This window comes from Ovis canadensis, chromosome X, assembly GCF_042477335.2.
Source record: "Ovis canadensis isolate MfBH-ARS-UI-01 breed Bighorn chromosome X, ARS-UI_OviCan_v2, whole genome shotgun sequence".
Lineage (NCBI taxonomy): Eukaryota > Metazoa > Chordata > Mammalia > Artiodactyla > Bovidae > Ovis > Ovis canadensis.
Window position 1 is genome coordinate 71887559 of NC_091727.1, and position 17750 is coordinate 71905308.

Below are 17750 nucleotides of genomic sequence, written 5' to 3' on the forward strand. Positions count from 1 at the left end.
CTGTAGCTCAGACAGGGAAGAATATGCTTGCAATGCAGGGGACCCAGGTTCATTCCCTGAATCTGGAAGAGCCTCTGGAGAAGAGAATGGCAGCTCACTCCAGTATTCTTGCCTGGAGAATCCCATGAACAGAAGAGCCTGGCAGGCTACAGTTCATGGGGTTGCAAAGAATCAAACATGACCGAGCAACTAACACTAATTGGACAACATAGAATATATGGATAAATTCCTAGGTACATGCAACTTAATAAGTCATGAATAAATAGAAATAGGAACAGACCAATTACTAGGAAGGAGATTGTATCGATAATTTAAAAATAATTCCCAACAAAAAGAAGTCTAAGATTAGATGGTTTCACTGGTAAATTCTATTAGTGATTTAAATAATAATTAATACAAATCCTTTTCAATCTACTTTAAAAAATTAAAAGAGAAAGACATACATTTAAATTCTTATTAGAAAGCTAGCATTAGCCTGATTAAAAAAAAAATTGGACAGGGACACCAGAAGATAATGAAATTACAGCCAATATCCTTAATGAATATGCATTCATAAATCCTCAATAAACTTTTTACAAGCCAAATAAACAATGTATTAAAATGATCATATGCCATAATTAAGTGAGATTTTTTCAGGGAATGCAGACAGTTCAATATATGCATATCAATAAATGTGGTATACCATGTTCGAAGTGAAAGTTATTTAGTCGTGTCTGATTCTTTGTTATCCCATGGACTATATAGCCCATGGAATTCTCCAGGACAGAATCCTAGAATGGGTAGTTTTTCCCTTCTCCAGGGGATCTTCCCAACCCAGGGATTGAACCCAGGTCTCCCACATTGCAGGTTGATTCTTTACCAGCTGAGCCACAAGGGAAACCCAAGAATACTGGAGTGGGTAGCCTACCCCTTCTCCAGGGGATCTTCCTGACCCAGGAATCAAACTGGGGTCACCTTCATTTCAGGCAGATTCTGTAACAACTGAGCTATCAGGGAAAATAAAAATAATATGACCAAGGAGAGAACAAGATGTCGGAGGAGAAGGTGGATGAAGAGTACATCTCTTCATGGACATCAGGAATACACGTTCAGACACAGAAGTGCATGTAGAACACCAGCTGAGAGCAGACAGAAGTACCTGACCAGCAGAAAAGGATATATAGGACCACTCAAAACTAGGATGAAGGAACTAAGGGGAAAAACAGAAATGTTAGTAGGACTGGACCTGCTTTTGGTGGGTGGCAGAACTGAAGCAGGGGTCTGATCCCCACATAGGGGCAATTGTCTGAGTTAGAGGAGAAACATTTAAGGCTGAGAGTGAAACAGTGGATTGGTGGCAGCCTAAATGGAATGAGAATCAGACAGTCCTTGCAGCAGCCATATATACCCCAAACAGGGACACAGGTCCCCTAGAAGGTACAGAGGCTGGGAGCTGGAGTTTAGGGATTGTGGAGAAATCCCAGGGCAAGGGCTGCTGTTGATGGTGAAGAGACAGATTGAGGGGATGTGAGAGAAAAGATGCCACAATCACCCTAATACCAAAAACAAAGATGCCCCAAAACAGAACACTACAGAATAGGCAGAGCTATGGAGAAAGACTGGCCAAAGAAGCCTTCTGATCGCCAGTGACAAGAAGTTCGTAAAAAGACTCTGATAAGGCCATAACTCCTGTGGAGGAGGCAGTCCATGTCCTAGCACACTTGGTGCGGCCAGGGTCCCCATAAGCCAAGCAACTGTGCCACTGGGGCAGAGTTGCCATAGGCAAAAAAAGTCTTGTGTCTATGTTCACAGGGTTCCTTCAGTCATGTCTGACTCTTTGTGACCTGGTAGACTGGCCTTTCAGGCTTCTCTGTAAGGGAGGGGGCTTCTCCAGGCAAGAATGCTGGGCCATATTGGCCAATACTGGTTTCCGTATCCTTCTAGAGCACTATATTTCCTGCCACCCTAGCCACCAACTCCGCTGAGTACCTGGTGCTGCCAGAATGCCTGTGACCCAAGCAGCTGCACCACCTCCACATCTGGCCCTCACAGGTGCAGACCTAAGTCCTCCAGAGCAGCCTCAGGAGCAAATTGCAGTAGACAGCCCACATGCAGAGGTGGAAATAAAACTGCAATTGCAATCCAGGCGCAGTATGGCTAAGGAAGAAGACCCAAGACCCTCCCGCCAGCTGTAAAAGTTTCAGATTAAATCCACACATTCAACTAGGGGGACTCTGTGTCTATGGAATATATAAAAGATCATTGAGAGCTTCCACAAAAGAAAACACACTAGTTCTGATAGCTGTGGACATTGGAAACAAGAACACACAGGAGTGGACTGATTAGAATCTGAGCTACCCTCAGAGCAGGTCTAGAGATCAACAAAGTGTTAGAGGGCATCCTAGGGAGGTGAGGTGGATTGTGACTCCCAGTGAGGGAAAGGATTCTGACAGCAGTGACTCAAGAAAATTATTTATTATTCTTATATTTTGACTTGTTCTATAGATTCTTTTGGACTTTTTTATTCTTTTTTGCCCCTTTTTTCCTCCCCTCTGTTGTAGTTATTGATTTTATTGGCACCATGAAATGTAATTAAGTTTTTGAGCTTTTATTTTTCCTTTCTTTTTTTTTAATTGTTGATATAAAACTCTGCCTCTATGTTGGGCTTTTACAGTTCTGGGGAGTTTTCCCTTTTTACTTGTTTTTCTTCTTTTTAATTTTAATTTTTTAAACCTCTAATTATTTTTTTTTTACATTCATTCCTTTGTTTGCATTTCCTACTGTTCTTTTCCCCTTGAAGTTAATCTTTAATATATATAAATCTTCTTTATCTACCTCTACTTAGCTTTGCATATCTATTATTTCTTTCTTTTGTTTCTTTCCTTTCCTCTCAACATATTTGTTAGTTTTATTTTCATTGCTTTATTTCCCAATTGGCAACTGGCTTTAGTTTTGTTTTCCAATTGTGCTTTAGTTAGTTTTGTTCTGGCAGACATAATGTTTAGCTCCTTTTGTTTGCTGGGTCAATTTATTGTACTTTATTTTCGTTGGACTGTTTTGATTTTGTTTATGGGTGTATATGTATATGTGTATATTCAGTTACAATTATTATTGTTATAAACCTCTGCATCTATGTTGGGCTTTTTCAGTTCTGTCAAGTTTTTTTTTTCTTTTTTCTGTCTTCTGTCATTATTTTTCTTTTCTCTATTTTTAAAATTTTAACTTTTAATTTTTAAACCTATCATTTTTTTCTACATTTATTCCTTTTTTTGCATTTCCTACTGTTCTTTCCCACTTTCAGTTAATCTTTAATATATATAAATCTTTTACATTTACCTCTATTTAACTTTGCATGTCCATTCTTTATTTCTTTTCTTTCTTCTTTCCTCTCAAAATAATTGTTAGTTTTTGTATTCATTGCTTTATTCCCATGTGGCACCTTGCTTTAGTTTTGTTTTCCAGTTTGTGCTTTATTTAGTATTGTTCTTAACTGGTAAATATAATTTTTTATTTTCTTTGTTAGCTGGGTCAATCTATTATACTTCACTTTTGTTGGACAGTTTGATTTTGCTTATGTATGTGTATGTATATGTGTATATTCCGTTACTTTAATTATTATTTGCCTGATTTTGTAATTGTCATTTGTCTGGAGTTCATCTTTGGTTTCTCGTTTTTGGATATTTGTTTTAATCTCACTTAATGTCATAACAAACCACTTGTGAAATCTTCATTCCTGACCAGAAATCAAGCCCTGAGCCTTTGGAGTGGGAGCACTCACTCCAAGAATCTAGACTACCAGAGAATTAACCCTAGGGAGTATCAAATACTGAGAACTCACACAAAGGAATCCACTGAAATACAAGACCTGGCATCATCCAACCACCAGTAGCACCCTGAGTAGGACGCCTCATCTAAACAAATAAAAAGAAAATAAAAACCCAATCATCAGCAGACAGTATTACCACCTCACTCAGCCTTGCTCATTAGAGGAGAAACAAACAAACAAACAAACAAACATTCAGCACAAGTCTCACCCTATACGAAGCTTACTCAAACCACTGGACCAAACTTGAGAGGTCAGAAACCAAAAGGAAGAAAGAATTCAACCCTGAAGGCTGGGAAAAGGAGATCTCAAATACTATAAGTAAAAATAAATAAATACATAATGAAAAGGCAGAGACATACTACACAAATGAAGGAGCAAACTAGAAACACAGAAGTTCAAATAAATGAAGAGGAAATAGGCAAACTACCTGAAAAAGTATCCAGAATAATGATTGTAAAGATGATCAAAAACCTCGAAAACAGAATGGAGAAAATGAAAGAATTAATTAACAAACAACTAGAAGAATTAAAGAATAAATACACAGAGACAAACAATACAATTACTGAAATTGTAATTTAAAATACTCTAGAAGGAATCAACAGCAGAATATCTGAAGCAGAAGAATGAATCAGTGACCTGGAAGATAAAATGGTGGAAATCACTTCTGAAAAGCAGAATAAAGCAAAAAGAATGAAAAGAACTGAGGATAGTCTCAGAGACCTCTGGGATAATATCAAACGTGCCAACATTCAAATTATGGGGGTCCCAGAAGAAAAAGTGAAAAAGAAAGGGTATGAGAAATTTTTTTAAAGAGATTATAGTTGAAAACTTCCCCAAAGTGGAAAAGGAAATAGTCAATCAAGTCCAAGAGGCACAAATAATCCCATACAGGATAAACTCAAGGAGAAACATGCCAAAACACATACTAATCAAACTAACAAAGCCTAAACACAAAGAAAGAATATTAAAAGCAGTAAGGGAAAACAACAAGTAACATACAAAGGAAATCCCATATGCTTAACAGCTGATCTTTCAGCAGAAATACTGCAGGCCAGAAGGGAATGGCAGGATACATTTAAAGTACTGAAAAGGGAAAACCTACAATCAAGATTAGTGTACCCAGCAAAGATTTCATTTATAATTGATGGAGAAATCAATGCTTTTCAGAAAAGAAAAAGTTAAGAGAATTCAGTACCACCAAACCAGCTTTACAACAAATCTTAAAGTGACATATATAGTCAAAACATACAAGAGAAGAAAAAGATCTACAAAATTAAGCCGCAAACAATTAAGAAAATGACAATAGGAACATATATATATATATATATATATATATATATATATATATATATATAATAACTTTAAATATAAACAGATTAAATGCTCCAACCAAAGGACAAAAACTGGCTGAGTGGAAAACAAGAGCCATATATATGCTGTTTATAAGAAACCCACTTCAGACCTAAAGATACATATAGGCTGAAAGTGAGAGGATGGAAAAAGCTATTCCATGATAATGAGAAGAAAAACAAAGCTGGAGTAGCAATCCACATATCAAACAAAACAGACCTTAAAATAAGAAAGATTACAAGAGATAAGGAAGAACATGACATAATGATCAAGGGACCAATCCAAGATGAAGACATAACAATTGTAAATTACTATGCACTCAACTTAGGGGCACCTCAATACATAAGACAAACACTAACAGACATAAAAGGAGAAATTGACAGTAACACAATAATAATAGGAGACTTTAACACCCTACTCACAGCAATGGACCGATCATCAAAAGAGAAAATTAATAAGGAAACACATGCCTTAAATGAAACATTCTAAAACAAATGGAAAACGAAGAATAAAAAACCCTCAAAATTAGCAAAAGGAAATAAATCATCAAGATCTGAGCAGAAATAAATGAAAGAACCAAAATAAAGATTAATAAAACTAAAAGCTGGTTCTTTGAGAAGGTAAGCAATATTGACAAACCTTTAGCCAGACTCATCAAGAGAAAAAGAGAGAATAATCAAATAAGCAAAATTAGAAATAAAAAAAGAGGTTACAACAAACAATGTGCAAATACAAAGGATTATAAGAGACTATCATGAACAAATATATGGCAATAAAATGGATAACCTGGAAGAAATGGACAGATTCTTAGAAAACTTTCAATCTTCCAAGACTGTACCAGGAAGAAATAAAAATTATGAACAACCCAATTACAAGCACTGAAATTGAAGCTGTGGTCAAAAATCCCCCCAAAAACAAAAGCCCAGGACTAGATGACTTCACAGAATTCTATCAAACATTTAGAGAAGAGCTATTATCTATCTTCCTAAACCTCTTTCAAAAAATTGCAGAGGAAGCAAAACTTCCAAACTCATTCTACAAGGCCATCATCACCCTGATACCAAAACCAGACAAAGACAACACACACACAAAAAAAGACTATAGGCCAATATCACTGATGAATACAGATGCAAAAATTCTCAACACAATTTTAGCAAACATAATTCAGCAACACACCAAAAAGCTCATACACCATGATCAAGTTGGGTTTATTTCAGGGATGCTAGGATTCTTCATTATATGCAAATCAATCAATGTGATACACCATATTAACAAACTGAAAGATAAAAACCATATGATAATCGCAATAGATGCAGAAAAAGCCTTTGACAAAATTCAGTACCCATTTATGATTAAAAAAACTCTTCAAAAAATGGGCATAGAAGGAACCTACCTCAACATAGTAAAGGTCATAAATGATAAGCCTACAGCAAACATTATTCTCAATGGTGAAAAACTGAAAACATCCCCCCTAAGATCAGAAACAAGAAAAGGGTGTCCACTCTCACCACAATTATTCAACATAGATCTGGAAGCCCTAGCTACAGCAATCAGAGAAGGAAACAAAATAAAAAGAATCCAGATTAGAAAAGAAGTAAAGCTCTCACTATTTTCAGATGACATGATACTGTACATAGAAAACCCTAAAGATAGTATCAGAAAATTACTAGAGCTAATCAGTGAATTTAGCAAACTTTCAGAATGCAAAATGAATACACAGGAATCATTTTCCAGTGATTTCTAAATGCATATAATATATGCATTTCTATGTACTAACAATGAAATATTAGAAAAAAAGGAAATTAAGGAATCAATCCCATTCTCCATTGCAAAGAAAAGAATTAGGTATCTAGGAAAAAACTTACCTAAGGAGACAAAAGGACTGTACACAGAAAATTATAAGACACTAATGAAAGAAATCAAAGATGATCTAAACCGATGGAGAGATATTCCATATTCCTGGGTAGGAAAAATCAATATTGTGAAAATGATGATACTACCAAACACAATCTACAGATTCAATGTGATCCCTATCAAATTGCCAATGGCATTTTTCACAGAACTAGAACAAAAATTTCACAATTCATATAGAAACACAAAAGACCCCAAATAGCCAAGACAGTTTTGAGAAAGAAGAATGGATCTGAAGGAATCAACCTTCCTGACTTCAGATTATACTACAAAGCTATAGTCATCAAGACTATATGGTACTGGCACAAAAACAGTAATATAGGCCAACGGAACAAGATAGAAAACCCAGAAATAAACTCATGCAACTGTGGGTACCTTAGTTTTTACAAAGGAAGCAAGAATATGCAATGGGACAAAGACAGCCTCTTCAATAAATGGTGCTGGGAAAACTGGACAGCTATATCTAAAAGAATGAAATTAAAACACTTCCTAACACCATACACAGAGATCAATTCTGAATGGATTAAGACCTAAATTTAAGACCAGAAACTATAAAACTCTTAGAGGAAAACATAGGCGGAACAATCTCTGACATAAATCAAAGAAAGAACCTCTATGATCCGCCTCCTAGTGTAATGGAAACAAAAATAAACAAGTGGGACCTGATTAAACTTAAAAAGTTTTTCACAGCAAAAGAAATTATAAGCAAGGTGAAAAGACAACCCTCAGAATGGGAGAAAATAACAGTAACTGAAAAGACTGACAAACAATTAATTTCCAAAATATACAAGCAACTCATGCAATTCAAAACCAGAAAAACAAACAACCCAATCAAAAAGCGGGTAAAAGACCTACACAAACATTTCTCCAAAGGAAACATACAGATGGCTAACAAACACATGATGCTCAACATCACTCATTATTAGAGAAATGTAAATAAAAACTATAATGAGATATCACCTCACATTGGATAGAATAGCCATCCTCAAAAAGTGTACAAACAATAAATGCTGGAGAGGTTGTGGGGAAAATGGAATGCTCTTGCATGGTTGGTTGGAATGTAAATTGATACAGCCACTATGGAAGATGGTATGGAGCTTCCTTAAAAAAAAACAAAACAAAACAAAAAAAAGGAATAAAACCACCATATGACCCAGCAGTCCCACTCCTAGTCATATACCCTGAGGAAACCAAAACTGAAAAAGACAAATGTATCCTGTTGTTCACTGCAGCACTATTTACAATAGCTAGAACATGGAAAAAACCTAGATGCCCATTCACAGATGAATGGATAAAGAAGTAGTGGTACATATACACAATGGAATATTACTCAGCCATAAAAAGGAACACATTTGAGTCAGTTCTAATTAGGTGGATGAACCTAGAGCCTACTACACAGAGTGAAGTAATTCAGAAAGAGAAAGATAAATATTGTATACTAATGTACATTACAGAATCTAGAAAAATGGTACTCTAGAACTTATTTCCAGGGCAACAGTGGAGAAACAGACATTGAAAATAGACTTATGGACACAGGGAAAGGGGAGGAGAGGGTGAGTTGTATGTTGAGAGTAACATGGAAACTTTAATTACCATATGTAAAATAGATAGCCAATGAGAATTTGCTGTATGTCTCAGGAAAATCAAACAGGGGCTCTTTATCAACCTAGAGTGGTGGGATGTGGAGGGAAATGGGAGGGAAGTTCAAAAGGGCGGGGACATATATATACCTATGGCAGACTCATGTTGAGATTTGACAGAAAAGACAAAATTCTGTAAAGCAATTATCCTTCAATTAAAAAATAAATAGATTAAAAAAAAGAATGTTTGAGATAGCTTCATATCTCCATACATTAAAGTATACATTTAATCTCCATAGGTTAAAGTCAAGGCGAATTATCTTGAGATTGTCACAAAAGCACTGAAAAGCTCGCTTCCATTCAGTTCAGTTCAGTTCAGTCGCTCAGTCATGTCCGACTCTTTGCGACCCCATGAATCGCAGCACGCCAGGCCTCCCTGTTCATCACCAACTCCCGGAGTTCACTCAGACTCATGTCCATCGAGTCAGTGATGCCATCCAGCCATCTCACCCTCAGTCATCCCCTTCTCCTCCTGCCCCCAATCCCTCCCAGCTTCAGAGTTTTTTCCAATGAGTCAACTCTTCGCATGAGGTGGCCAAAGGACTGGAGTTTCAGCTTTAGCATCATTCCTTCCAAAGAAATCCCAGGGCTGATCTCCTTCAGAATGGACATCACAATGTAATAACGATAGAAACAAAGTGCACAATAAATGAAATGCACTTCAGTCATCCTGAAATCACCACCTCTCCACCACCAATTCATGGAAAAATTGTATCCTACAAAAACAGTCTCTGGTGCCAAAAAGATTGGGACTGCTGATCTAAAGTAATAGGCCCCTTTATATGGAGTTTATACTCTTAGAATAGAGATCACAGCATGTGAAGTTATCAAAAGTCATCAACATCTCATCCATGGTGAGTTCTTATTGACCTATTGTAGTTGCATATGATTGCTTACATTTTTATTAAAAAGGAAGTACATTAAAGGTCAGAAATTGCTATAGACTTGAAGGCTCTTAACAAATAATTGAATTTACAAATAAGCCAATTATGGGGCCTTTAGACATGAGTAATTGATATAATATCAAAAAGAGGTTAAACTATGAAATTGTAAAATATAAATGTGTACAGCAGCACTAGTGTTAAAGAACCTGCTTGCCAATGCAAGAGACGTAAGAGATGCAGGTTCAATACCTGGGTCAGGAAGATCCCCTGGAGGAGGGCATGGCAACCCACTCCAGTATTCTTGCCTGGAAAATCCCATGGACAGAGAAGCCTGGAAGGCAATGGTTCATAAGGTCACAAAGAGTCAGACATGAGTGAAGAGACTTAGCATACACAGGAGTAAAGGCAAAGCTAGGTTCATAATTTTAGAGTTATTGCAGGTATACCAAAGCTTAATAGGTAATGCTAATTGTTCATACTATGTGTCCCTCAAATGAGCACTAGTTGAATATGGTAAAATTTATTATAGGTTTCTAGAATTTATACAACCTAAATTCCTTATAGCATTCAGTACTTAAATAGTTTTGTGGATTTCACAATACTGTTATCGGTGAGGAAAAAAGAATCACTGCAATATTGAAAATAACTTCTTTTGTAAAGTTTTTCACATATAAAACAGATCTATTACAGAACACCAAACAGAAATGTAAAGATATAATTTCTAAATTCAGGAAAGTAGCACAAAATGAGAAACAAAATGAAACTTAACAAGGTTGAGCAATTTGGCATGCTTTACACAAAAAGGTCAAACAATTTAAATATTTTAAATTTAAAACATTCTTTACTATATGATTAAAGAGCTTACTTAGAAACACACACACATACAAAGGATGAATCATTGTCAGTGTTGTAGCTAATACATTGATGCTGCTTTCAGATATCTAAATCTCATAAATTCAAAAGAAAAAGGTAAGAATTATTTCATTGCCATTTCAAACAACTAGTTCCATTTAGTTCAGTCGCTCAGTTGTGTCCGACACTTTGCAACCCCATGAATCGCAGCACACCAGGCCTCCCTGTCCATCACCAAATCCCGGAGTTCACTCAGACTCGCATCCATCGAGACAGTGATGCCATCCAGCCATCTCATCCTCTGTCATCCCCTTCTTCTCCTGCCCCCAATCCCTCCCAGCATCAAAGTCTTTTCCAATGAGTCAACTCTTCGCATGAGGTGGCCAAAGGACTGAAGTTCCAGCTTTAACATCATTCCTTCCAAAGAAATCCCAGGGCTGATCTTCAGAATAGACAGGTTGGATCTCCTTGCAGTCCAAGGAACTCTCAAGAGTCTTCTCCAACACCACAGTTCAAAAGCACCAATTCTTCGGTGCTCAGTCTTCTTCACAGTCCAACTCTCACATCCATACACGACCACAGGAGAAACCATAGCCTTGACTAGACGGACCTTAGGCGGCAAAGTAATGTCTCTGCTTTTGAATATGGTATCTAGGTTGGTCATAACTTTTCTTCATAGGAGTAAGGGTCGTTTAATTTCATGGCTGCAGTCACCATCTGCAGTGATTTTGGAGCCAAGAAAAATAAAGTCTGACACTGTTTCCACTGTTTCCCTATCTACTTCCCATGAAGTGATGGGACCGGATGCCATGATCTTCGTTTTCTGAATGTTGAGCTTTAAGTCAACTTTTTCAGTCTCCTCTTTCACTTTCATCACGAGGCTTTTTAGTTCCTCTTCACTTTCTGCCATAAAGGTGGTGTCTTCTGCATATCTGAGGTTACTGATATTTCTCCCAGCAATCTTGATTCCAGAAGCTTGTGTTTCTTCCAGTCCAGCGTTTCTCATGAGGTACTCTGCATAGAAGTCAAATAAGCATGGTGACAATATATAGCCTTGACGTACTCCTTTTCCTATTTGAAACCAGTCTGTTGTTCCACTAGTAATGCCTATTAAATTAAAAATTGACAAAAGCTTGAAGTGGTTACTAGGTTTTTTTTTTTTTTCCTCCCTTTAAAAAATATAAGCCATAGAGTAAATGCATGAATAAATATCTTTAGTATCCCACACACTTTAATGTTGAAGTCATATAGTAAATCTCTGATCCTATTAATAAATAAGCTCATTTCTTGTTGACTTTTACTCTTAACAGATCTCGGTCTCCAGCACTTATCAATGGCACGTTTGTTGAAACCTGTGAGGAAATGCACAAAAAAATGGCTTTTTCATTTTTGTGTAAATAAAAATATACCTAAATTTGCTCTCTACTTTCCCTATATTCCACCCCTACTCTCTTTCACTGTCTTAATAACATAGGGTGAAGGAGGAGATAAATTGCCTGCCCTGCAACAGGTCTCTTCTACGAAGACAGAAGGACTTGTGATTGTTGTAAAGTTGGTAAACAAATATGCAAAGGTTACTAACATCATGAATTTCTTCTACAGCAACCAGATCTTCATGAACCACATAAATGTGAAGCAGCTATTTGCCACTCAAATTTTTTTTAAAGCCTGAAATGAGAAATTCTTAAAACCATTATTTAAATTCTCACCTATAGCAGACACACTTTTAATATAGACTTTACTTTTAGAACAGTTTAAGCTCATGAAATATCTTTTATTTGAAAATTATTTCAGTGAATTGGAATGTTTTGGCTCAAGTAATTATTTTTTAAAATGTGGAAGCAATATTATTTGGAAGAGTTGACATCCAAAATACATACTGCCAGTCTGCCAAAGAGCTCCACCAGATTCTTTGGAGGCATAACAATGGAGGTATTTAGGGGCATCAGATAGCAGTTCCCTAGCAGCAAGTCCAGGTAAGCAGTCATGCCCTGTTGGGGAGGGGAAAATATTAGGTATGATTTAGAGAGTATCAATGCTGCAGATTTTTCAATGACCATTAGAACAAGCATCTACAACCTTTCAAAGTCAATTAATGTATATTCAATAGCAAAAGAATGAAAAAGGCTCTGCTGCAAAAAGTTACACTTATCAACATATTTAATACCAATACATTTAAGGAAAAAAATTCAGAAATATCTGTAAGAATGAGAAACACACATTTTCGAAGTTGTGAATAATTGCTGCATTGTCACTATCAGAGAATCTGGGGACAGGCACATCAATGATTACAATGTTGTCCTCCTCACAAATGTCAGCCTCTTTCATCACCGGCGGAAAGTAGGGTTCCTTTCCTTGGAGGGAATTTGCAGGAGCCTCGGAATCAAAGAAGCACATTTCTCCATGGTAGATGGTACTCTAAAAGACAAAAGGTGACAATCAAAACTTTCTAACACTCACTACCTTGACATTTAAACCATTTCTCAAGCTCAAATCAGTTTGTTGTTCCAGTTGTCAAGCTGAGGATTGTTGATTACAGTCATCACCATGAAGACAAATCAATTTTATTCTGAAAGGTAATTTGAAAATTTTCCCTAAATTGTTTCTCTTGTGGCCATCACATAATTATTTGTTTCCACTAAATATGTAACAATTAGTAATCCAAAAGATAATAACTTTCATTAATATTACCTTCAGCATGAAGTACTTGTAAATACAGGCTCCACCAACAATAAGTCCTGCCAAGATGAATGAAAGGCCTAAGAGAGTAAGCATACATCTCCCAGAGGAACCGCCTTTTTCCTTGGTGGCAACTCGGAGTTTCTATTTATTCAAAAGCAAAATTAAAAACAAACAAACAAAGAAAACAAATTGTGCTTTTAGACACATAGTTGCTTTTTTATACATTTTACTGCCTTTTAAACCCAAAATATTTTAGATAGATGTTAAGTCACCCTAGCCTAAAAATCATTTCAAGACACTTCTTGATTTTTAATAGAAGTGACAATCTCCAATTTATAATAACCTTTTTATTTTTCTGGCATTTCCAAATTCAAATATAAAGTTATTTCAAAGTATATACTTCTAAAATCAGCTGAAAATAACCATGCATTTATGCAATAAGTTATCCTCTTTAAATAAATGGAACCCGTTACTTTCTGGACTTGTGCAGTGATATAATTACTAACTTTCTGGAATACAATAGTTTCTTTAGTATTTTTTATATATCAACTTATTTGCCAAATTAAAAGTGAATCAACAACCTTTGGTTTATTAAGTGATTTTCAGAAAGCTGTTTTTTGAAAATTAACTTCTATAGGAAGAAAGGAATTCTATAAATTAGGCGTATACCATTTCCCCCTATTTTATAAATTAAAATATTGGAGACAAAATTTATTTCATAACTTTTTTTAATCGGAGAATAATTGCTTTACAGTGTGTTTACATAGCTTTACAATGTTTGGTTTCTGCCATATGACAATGTGAATCAGCCATAAATATACATATGTCTTTTCCCTCTCGAACCTTCCTTCCACTCCCATCCCATCCCACCCCTCTAGGTTGTCACAGAGCACCAGGCTGAGCTCCTTGTTTTATAAAGCAACTTTCTACTAATTTTAATGAGAAATTGGTCTTCCTAATGTCATCCAATATTATATGTCTGAGTACTGCTTTTAATAAAATAACATTTTTTTACATTCTGGGTAAAACACTAGGTTTAAAGTACATTGATACTTAGGAACAAAACTGTGTGTGCAAAAGCGACTATAAAATTTTGTTAAATCTACCATTTGGTTGGGCTTCCCAGATGGAGCTAGTGGTAAAGAACCATCCTGCCAATGGATGAGGTTTGATCTCTGGGATGGGAAGAGATCCCTAGAGGAGGGCCTGGCAGCCCACTCTAGTATTCTTGCCTAGAGAATCCCATGGACAGAGGAGCTTGGAGGACTACAGTCCAAGGGGTTCCAAAGAGTTGACAGGACTGAAGCAACTTAGCATGCATGCATAATTTGTTTAGTAACTGGAACAAAAGAATCCAAAGTAAACAAGCAACCAATTAACTTTGTACTCTTCTCAGGGCAGTGGAAGGGGCCCTTCAATTCAATTCTTTAAAGTCACAATGTCCTAAGCAGCAATATTAGTGAAAGGTAGAATGAATAAAGTCAGCAAATTTATTCTTTAATAATTGTTCAAATTGGTATATAAATAGAATTGTTTTAGTCTTTCAGGCCATTACCTCTTTTCCATAACTACTTAATACTAATTAAACTTTAATTAATTTGGTGAAAACAAAAATACGGATTCTAAGGAGAGCCAATCATTTCATAAACTGTTTAAAAATTATTTCTCTTTAAAATTAAAATAAATTTAATATTCATATTTTCTTACCTAAATTTATTCATTTTTAAGCCCTCTATTAATACTTTATAAGACTGGAAGGCTTTCTGTGTCCTAATAATTTTCAGAAATTTAGATTATTTTTATTAAAAAATAACCTTAGATAAATACTACAAATATTATCAATTATGATTGTGAATACCTGTAATCTAGAGCTACAGGCTTAGAAATTATATTTTAGATGATTAAACTGATGTCCAAAAAAATGAAGTGACATGTTCATAAGTCAGAAAAATGACTTACTCTGAAATTTGCAAAGGAATTTATTTTTGTTTCTTTTCACTGAGATGTGAGAAGAGAAATCTGCACTTCAATTTTATTTCTCCCTTCAATATTTAAGGAATTTTATTATTAAGCAAGGTTTAAGTACTATAGTGTCCATTTCATAAAATTTCCCACCATAGTAGGTAAGATATGGAAACAATCTAATTGCCCATGGATGGAAGAATGGACTAGGAATCAGTATTTTGTTTTCATTTAAATTTTCAAGACTTCAGTGTGGTGGGGGTTCTCACCACAGTTCATTTCCCTCTGAACATTTTTTTAAAGTCATTGTACACAACCTCTGACATACTATTTTGTCATGTTCAATTTCCTATGAACTTATCAATATATTACAATACAATGTGTCAAATATTATTGAATCAGTGAATCAGTGTTTTACAGTGGCCAAGTCAGGATCCTGTGGGAATTTCATTACCTAATAAAGAAATATAATCACAGCGTGTATACTCAGTTTTGTTTATTCTACATAACATCACAGGCCTAGTAGAAGTATTGCTTGCATATTAGCTGAATTCAACAAATCATGGAGTTTGTGGTGATGAGGGGAAAAAAAATATTATTTTGTGACTATACTTAACTGCTGGCATCTAATTAGACCTCTGCAAAAAATCTGTCCATTTTTCCCCTTACAAAGTAAAGTAGGACAGTTACATATTTGACCTATCATTTACAAAAAAATCCTCAATACAAGGGGGTGTTTTTGAGTTCTGAAATGTGCAATAAACAACAGCTAGTTTGATTGCTGGGTTAATTATTGAAAGTTTCCCTGATAAAAATTCTGCAAAGGCTCATTAGCATTTCAAATTATGTGCATAATCAGTTTTACTACATGGATTCTCTTTTTATTTAAAGGTCTCTTCAAATCTCCACTCTGAATGCAAAAGACTTTGTAGAGAGAACAAGGCAAATTGGGGCAGATCTGTAAGCTCCAATACTGTACAGATTTTATAGAACAAGAAAAAAATATATACCATTGTACGTTTTAACATTGAAATTTTACCAAGGGAAATGACGAATAGTTTACAAACACTGAAAACATGCTAAATCTTTAAAGGAAATAGAAAATGCAATAAATAGACAATGGCTAACATTTTCAGGGGAGAAACTTCCCCAGTTACTGGCAATACTAGAAGATTACATTACAAGGTCAGACCTGTTTCAGATGTTTCAGTGGGGGAGGGTGAGCAGAGGGGCTATCGCTCAAAAAGGAAGTACTGTACTAGAAAGGAAAAAAGAGAGAGAGGAAAAAAAAAAAAAAAAACTCAACATTTCTTCTACAGAAGAAGAATGTTTCCTTCAGGAAATGCCACTAGGAAAACACAAGGATTTTGCAGTAAGAGGGCACACTGGACATCTCAAATTCGAATTAAGACCAACTTCAGTTATGGCAGTTCCTTTACCAAAAGAGAAGGAGGCGGCACAGCTTAAGGTCACCTATGGCCAGGAGAAACTGAAAATATACACCAGTTGGAGGGGGTAGGGGGAAGACAGACACTTGCTCCAATCTGTACTGCAGCCAATCAAAGCTGACCTCTTCCCACTTCCACAAGCACTCAGCGATCCTAGAAAGATTTAGATTCCTAGAACTTCATACACGTCCAAAGGGAAGAAAGAAGAATTAAATCTCGTGTCCTTGCTCATTCTGCATATCCACCCCACCCCCTGTGGAAAATGTGTGTCCTTGGAATTGACTGGGGTGACTTGCCCTCCTCGTTGATCCCTAGCCACCCACATGTCCCCCAGGAGAAGGTGACATCTGGTTCCAGGACTTCTCTTCAAACTCCCTCCAATATTCCTCGGCGATGTACAATGTAATCTGGGAACCCCGCGCAAAGCGCTGAGATGCTAAGGGGCTTGCAAGCAGCACAAGCGGAAGATGGTGCAGATAGACAGAATCCGGGAGACTGGGCAAAGCCAACGGAGAGTGCAGGGAGCACTGCCAGGGAACACAGAAACTGCAGAGTAGGTTTTGTTTTTGTTTTTGTTTTTCCTTTTCCACCTTTTCCCTTCCTTCTCCACAAACCACCCCCACCCTGCCTTCTGGACTGTAGCAGGCAGTCAGGGGAAGAGTAGGGATTGCTACCTTGCCGGTCAGGATCTGAGCTTGGACCATGCGGCTTATAAGGGCCTCCACGTCTTGCTGCGCCTCCTCTTTTTGCACTGCTGTGGGTGTATTGAAAGCAATTTTCACCATGGTGAATCTTTGGACTGCGCGGTAAGGCACTGCTGGAATCAGTGTTCTGGGCTGCAGGTTGGAGGAGGACAAGATAGCACTAGCCCGAGCAGCACCTTCTTTCTCCTCTCCTGCTTTTACACTGCTGGGAGCCCAGGTCTGGGTATACTTGAGACGCAGTCTCAAGCTGGATGGGAGACCATGGGCGGGCTTAGGGAAGGGCCGAGCAAGGACAAGGAGGGAGTCCAAGTGCTGGAATGGAAGTGGGAGTTGCCAGTGGTAGAAAAGAAATGGGGTGGAGCCGATGGCCTGAGACTCAGAACTCCTTACCTGAACTTCAAGCGTGCTCCCACCTATCTCTCTGCTCCATCAGATAAGGAAGCATGCTGTGTCCTATCTCTTTGTCTCTGTCCGGGCCACAATAGCCCTTGACCCTGATTTTAGTTTCTTAA

General features: G+C 36.8%; 1 protein-coding gene across 1 annotated transcript; it reads right to left on the reverse strand.

Annotated features, from left to right (window-relative positions):
- Nucleotides 1–3788: 3788 nt before the first annotated feature.
- On the reverse strand, nt 3789–17319 carry ITM2A (integral membrane protein 2A). Its single transcript, XM_070289669.1, is given in 7 exon segments — nt 3789–3890; nt 11673–11794; nt 11943–12110; nt 12319–12433; nt 12663–12860; nt 13134–13265; nt 17209–17319. Coding segments are annotated over 7 exon segments (948 nt in total).
- Nucleotides 17320–17750: the final 431 nt, after the last annotated feature.